Here is a 6,913-nt window from a genome sequence, read left to right on the forward strand (position 1 = left end):
GTGTTTCTAGTGGAGCTGGATGCGGAGCATGCACAGAGAGTCCCTGGGGCTGAACAAGGAGGGGTCCCACCCCCCCAGGTGAAGCTTAAAGAGAGGCAGAAGTTCTTTGAGGAGGCCTTTCAGCAAGATATGGAGCAGTACCTGTCCAGCGGCTACCTGCAGATTGCTGAGAGAAGAGGTGAGGATCCTGTTCCTCACAGATATCATAGTTCTGTGCTTTTACAGTTCAAGCCGCTTTAAGCTATTTAAGTGCCGACACAGGGAAAAGGAGATTGTTGAGAAGTTGAGGTTAAGCTAGTGGTGTGTGTAACTTATTCAGGGGCGAATGCAAAGCCAGCTAGCATTTAACTGAATTATTTTCTTGATACTATCAGCTGAAACCTTCACACTTCAGCAGCATATCACAAGATTGCGCTGCAATTTCTTTCTCTAGTGAGGCCCCTCACTTCAAGCTGCTGTCACTTAACACCAAGCTATTGCTTTGAAAAATGCAATCATGCCATATAAATGCACTCTTCCACGAGGATTTTAATAGAATCTATCTGTGGTTTACCCCATATGTTGCAGCTAAAAGTGCTAAAATACCTAAAGAATAAGCTGAAATACCCCCCACTGAAACATGTTACTGACTCTACCAGGATTCAGAATGGGATTTTTCTTCCTCTTTTACCCATATATCCTCCTCCCCTAATCCTCTGGAACTGGCTTATGAGAGAAGATTGTGAAGCAGTGAGGAAGGAGAAAGGTGGAGTAGGAGAAAAGTGACTTAAGGATTGGAGAGGGAGAGAAAGTGTGGGGCTTATGTTTTCACTGTCAATCAAAACATTCTTTATTTACGAAGTGACCACATTTTTTTTGTTAAATATATAAAGCTAAGAAACAAAAACAGGCACCGGAGCTGAAACCCAGGGAGTGAAACATTCAGAGCTCCTCATCACCTGAAGATTAGTTTGAATAATGTGTAGACTCTCTTTATTCATGGTAGACTTTCCTACAACACATTTCAAAATAAGTTTGTGAAGTGGCTGTAAATCTTCAGGGCAGGGCGACGCAACTGAAGAAGAATGATAGAACTTGAGAAACAGGAGGGGGATACTGAGAATAAACCAAAAGGGCATCGGAAAAAGAAGAAGCTGCAGATTTCACAAGTGCCTGAGCCTCCAAATGCTAGTCTCAAGGGTCTTACACTGTTTGTTTTTTTCCTCACACACACATTTACTATGTGCAATTTCACTACGGGCAAAAACAGTTCCTCCCAGCAGGGTAACCTTTTAGGCAAGGTCACAGTGAGGTTAAAGGAGGAGCATGTCAGAGGCAGTCATGTGGAAATGATGTTCTCAGCATTATGACTTTCACCACATAACCACAGTGTTGGTGTATATTTGTTTATTCATGTTCAAGTGCTAAAAACAGTTCCATGTTGAGCTGAAAACTTTATCAGCATCCTCCATAGCATGATTTATGTGGTCATTGATGATGTGTAGTGGTGATTGTGTAGATGACAAGAAAGATATGGAAATGCATGTGACAGGAGGCTGCTTACTGAGGATTCATTAGAGAGAATTAGACCTGAATTCCTCTAAAGGTGTCACAGGAAGAACCACAGTCGTCTTCACTGAGACAGACTGTAAAGGAGGAAAACACGCTCGAGTGGTTTTTGTAAAAGGCTGAAAAATTCCCTTGTGACACCCCACTGTGTTTGCGCATGATCTCTTTGTGTTTGCGTTACAATTCAAAAGGTAGGGAGACTAGAGCAGCCTCCGTGGGAAATAACACTCCCCTTCTGTCTCTCTTTCTTGACTCTTTATTCCGCTCTTCCTCCCTATGCTGCCCTCTTCTGCTCTCCCCATTTCCTTGAGGTACGGTTGCAAATGGCATCTTTTTCACTGCTTTATAACAACCAATCATGTTGCTTCTTCGTCATGTATTCGCAACTATGCCCCCCCCCCTCTCATTGCAAACCCCAACTCCCATCCCCTCAGTGCTCTAACTGGCTGTCTGTGACGCATGCAGAACATCATTATAGCAATTTTGGAGGAGGGGGGGCTCCACACCTGCAAGGCGGTGAATCCAGGAGTATGTTAGCAGATGAGAAAAAGGTGTTTATGTTTTACATAACTTCTAATGCAGTTATATTATAATATCCAATAAGATCCAGAGCTCCTTTGTAGAAATGGGAGCAGCTTTCTGAATCATCAATGCAGCACTTCACCAGTCAAAACTTTATGATATCGTGGCCATACTCTCTGGAAAAAGCCACATGACTGTATGTTGGAAGTTTACAAAAAGCCATTTGTGTGACTGACCACGAGAGGCGATATCCTTTTATTGACGAAACAAAGGATGAACTAATTGGCACCAATTCCAAATGGTGTGTGTGTTGGAAACCATGCACTGACTATCACCTCAGTAATACCATTCCCTCAGTAACTATGGTTACTGACCATACAGGTGCAGGTGCTGAAGCCTGATGTTGTTGCCTCTGGTGTGAGCAGTGCCAGGTTAGCTGTTTACCCTGTTTTTAATCATTGTTCTCTTAAAGTTACTGCTTGTTTTCTTCATATTCAGCTTCCCATAAATACTGATTCCTGCCAATCCATTAATTGTGATGCCACTGCTTTGGACTATGAGGCAAACAAAAAGTTTTTTTGTATGAATCATACACACGCTTCCCCATTTATTATGCCATCCAGCTTGAATGTGCCCATTTGCTTCTGCTTTGTATTTGGAGAGCAAAAAAACAAAAAGTGTCTCTCTTCCTGGACTCAACCCCTTGCTGCCAGACTCTGCATGCTACAATGGTTAGGCGATATCTCACTATCTTGTGTTGTTCCTAGAGCCAATAGGCAGCATGTCTTCCATGGAGGTGAACGTGGATATGCTGGAGCAGATGGATCTAATGGACATGTCAGACCACGAAGCTTTAGATGTGTTTCTACACTCTGGGGGAGAAGATAACAGTGTGGCCTCGCCTGTCGCAGGTAGTGTGCCATGCAAACACAAAATAAACATAACATTTATAAAAATTTAAAAAAAACACTAAAACTACAATACAACACTGAACTCTGATATCATGTCAAAGCTAATTCATGTCAAATTCACTGAGGTAGATATTCCTGCCCGAAACTGACGAGCACTTTAATGAAACATGATGTATGCTTGGGAAATGTTGAGTGCCACAGTTAACAATGCAGCATCTTACTAAAACTTCCTCTGCGTCTGATACAAGTAAATCTGCATTATTGGGTTGTGGATGACTGAGCTTGATTATTCAGTTCGCTGCCATTTTCTTTAGATAACAAATAAATGTTGAATGATCATGAATAATAGAAATGTAAGGATTCTTTTAAAAGAAAGGGGTACGGTTGCTCATCAACACACAAACACCACAACTTGGAAGTGGTACCTCTGCAGTATTTATTTATTTTCTGTCCATGTTCAGCTGTTCCACCCCAGTCTGTCTACTATACCTCAGGTCCAGATGTTGAATCCTTCACCACAGAGATTAGCCTCCAGGTTCCAACCCAGGCTGAGCTCCGACACAAGCTTTCATCCCTGTCATCCACCTGTACTGATTCAGCCAGCCAGGACACAGAGGGCGGGGAGGAGGATGAGGACGAAGAGGAAGAAGAGACTGAGCAAGGAGGAGGTGGAGTAGGAGGATCAGGAGGAAGAGGAAGGAGAAGGCCCCCTCTGGTAGTGACCCTGGATGAAAAAGAGGTGCACCCTGACACAGTGCTGGTGGACAGGGTGGAGAAAGAGAATCAGAAAAGCAAAGACTGTGAGGAGAGCAAGTAGCAGGTTTGAGTTGGACAGTCGGACTGCATTTAAACACAAAACACCCACAGCTGCCAAATCAAACTCAAATATATAACAATTGGAATTTCTTCCTATATATCTTTCATATTCAAGACAAACGAGAGAAATTACTTTGAGGTTGCACTAACTGCCACATATCCTTGCCTTAATGGACAAATGATGTAAGTTTTTCAATTCTAATTGAATCCTATAATAGAAGAATCCGCTTTAGCATAAAGGCACTGAATGGCTCAACATGCACATTGACAGTTTGATATTTTTCAGAAAATAACCGCTATTCTTTTTCCATGCTTGTGCATGTTGACACTGTGCCTGACAAAGGAAGTGAACAGGACGCACCCGTCACCCATCATCTGGCCCTATGAGATAGTCATCTTTTATGCTCCAGTCTAATACCGAAGCCTTTACAATGCTTACAGACTGCAGCTGTTATGTGTTATATGTTCTACACAACATGATAGTGGTTTTAGCGTGACTACCATTTGCTTGCCAAAATAAATAGGAAATCACCAGCTCTATCAGGAGGATCACATTTCTTCCGGTCAAATACATTTTTAGGGGTGCTCCAAAAAAGATTCCTGGGGCCGACCACCGTTGCTTGGAAGAGGATCAGCCAACACCAATACCGATCACATGATGTATTTGAAGTCCTTATGTGCACGTTTTTGACAGCAGCTAATTATATCCTTTAGCAACATGTGCATCATATCACTTTTTCAAACCACAGCAGCCTATTATTGGTACCAGCTTTGAGCTTAAAAAAGGTTTTCTTGAGGTGTAAAATTAAAAGATTTTATTAAATATAACTTTTAAAAAAAGCTAAATGAGAAAAACACACCAAGTTAACAATGATTTATACTGAAGCAATAAAATATAACATCTCAATGTGGCCTACAAATTTTTTTCATTTGGTTTTGATTTAGTTGTGTAGGCCAGGAGTCCCTAACCACATCATTCATTACCGAGCGTATGTGCTCCAGCAAATAAGACAGATAACAATAATTGCTCCGTAATGACTTTGAACGCAGCACTGTCCCCAGTTTGAGTGGAACACGGTGCTGTGATGCTATTTCTTGTCATCTCTTGATGGTACCGTGTCCCAATGATTCAGGGATATTGGCGAGTTTCAGTTTTGTTTGTTCATTAGATTGTTCAGAAGCGACTGAAGTAATGTTGCCTGTATCTATATGCTGATTGGTCATGTGCTAATTATGTTAGCTGGAAGAACTGTCCTGAGATTGACGTTTTACATTTAAAAAATAACTAAAAGAAAGAAAAACAACACCAGGCTGCGGTAGATGTAGGCTCCAGTTCTGCCCAATGCACATTTTGAACAGATTAATACTCCTTTGGAAATGCTTGAACCTATGGTAAGACATGGACTTAAAGTCATCTCCAATGAAGTTATTTTCGCTTTACATCTGCCTGTGTGGTGCTGACACGCTCAGGTGAGTATAAGATTTTTTTGTGTGTCTCAAAAAAACCAAAAAAAACCCCATAGCTATTCAATTTGATTTGAAATGTGATTCATTTACATTACTTGATAATTAATACTTAACTCCAGTCTTTAGTATTGGTGTTGCCCTCTAACAGGCTTTGCTTGAGATGATAACAATTCAGTTATTTAAGTAGAATATCGCCCGATAATAATTTGATCTCGATCGATCGGAGCACCCTTACAAGTTTGGGAACTTTTTTCTATCATTATTCAAATCTCATAAGTTTCCTCTTTTGCTTACCCTGCAGATGGTTTTGCTTAATTTGCCAAAGTTTTTGAGACGGTTGTGATGCTTCTCCGTTGATATGGGAGAGAAAGGAACACCATATTGGTGACCTATCTCTGTAGGAAGAGTGTCCTGATTGTGTTGAATAATTCACAGACCTCATTGTTAGGTGTGGAAAAACAGTTCCTCTGATAATATCTAAACTTGAGCAGGTAAAATTGATTTAAATTTTTCTTTTTTTCTCTCAATTATCTGGGTGACTTGACTGGTTGATATGGCAAATTTTTAACAACTGGCACTTCCAAATTGTCTGCAGAAGTCACGAAAGATAGAATTTCCATCACTGATAAACTGAACAACTCTCACCAATTTCTACAATATTTGAAATATAAAGTGCAGTTTAGAAATGGCAGTGACAAACCTGTCGCACTAGGTGGCAGCCAACACCAGCTGGCAGTGGGTTGTATAACACAGTCCTTTATATCTGGTACAGGTGAAGTTCAGGTACAGTTATTTTGATGATTTAACAAACGCACACAGAGAGGAAAGGAGAGCTACCCTTATCCAGTCCTCTGACCATTAATATTTTAGTGAACTTCTCCTTCTGAATAAGGACCAAATCCCTGTTGTGGACTGTGCACTTTGTATTGAACAACGGCCAGAAGGTTTAAGTGTATTCATACCTTTTTTTTTTTGTTGTCACAAACTGTCGACATTTGTGCAGTGTAACTCCTTCCATCTTTCCTTTGTCCCCGCCCACTCCTTCTGACTTGTTGGGAATAAATATTTCTGCCCCTGAACTGTTTAATTTTCTTCTAAGAATTTTGAGCAGGATTAAAGGTTTAAGTTAACAGACCCTGAGTGCTTACTCTTGAATTGTGGTCCTGCCCGAGCACTTACGGGAATGTATCGATGGAACAAGCATCCTGCAGGTGGGGGAAGGGGTGGGAAATTCTCCTCTATTTTTACCATGTTTGTGTTCAGTATTATATTTTAATAATTTTCTTTAAATTAAGGAAAGCAATACCATAGCTACACTAAGAGTTAATGGCTTATCGAGGCTGAAAGTGGATGCATGGGTTTATTCCTAGCACTAGTAAATAGCTGGTGTTGATGCATGACAGTCATTCCAGTGCACTTTAATTAAAGTTCTGAAGAGCTACAGGGGCAGCCTGCACACACTGTGCGTGAATACAGTTTGTATTTATTGGGCATGTTATGTGCACACAGCTCATTCTGTTTCCTAGAGGAAATAGTCTCTCAGCGCAGTGTCTTTACATTCGTGTTGTAATCTGTCAGTTCACCCCAGTAACAAACCTTGCTTAATTTATGCATTTATCATTAGTCATATCTTACACATAAGCAAATTA

General features: G+C 40.9%; 1 protein-coding gene across 3 annotated transcripts in view; it reads left to right on the top strand.

Moving 5' to 3' along the window:
- Positions 1-6,343, top strand: part of dtnbp1b (dystrobrevin binding protein 1b) — a 30,205-nt gene extending 23,862 nt beyond the window's left edge. For 2 of the 3 annotated variants that reach the window (XM_075449992.1, XM_075449991.1), the window contains exons 2-4: positions 11-178; positions 2,838-2,981; positions 3,476-6,343. In XM_075449992.1, the coding sequence (XP_075306107.1) occupies positions 11-178; positions 2,838-2,981; positions 3,476-3,798 (635 nt within the window). In that variant the 3' untranslated portion in view covers positions 3,799-6,343. The remainder of the gene's footprint in view (positions 1-10; positions 179-2,837; positions 2,982-3,475) is intronic. The other variant, XM_075449993.1, reaches the window with a different exon arrangement.
- Positions 6,344-6,913: the final 570 nt, after the last annotated feature.

The sequence above is a fragment of the Odontesthes bonariensis genome, chromosome 18, assembly GCF_027942865.1.
Source record: "Odontesthes bonariensis isolate fOdoBon6 chromosome 18, fOdoBon6.hap1, whole genome shotgun sequence".
Taxonomy (NCBI): domain Eukaryota; kingdom Metazoa; phylum Chordata; class Actinopteri; order Atheriniformes; family Atherinopsidae; genus Odontesthes; species Odontesthes bonariensis.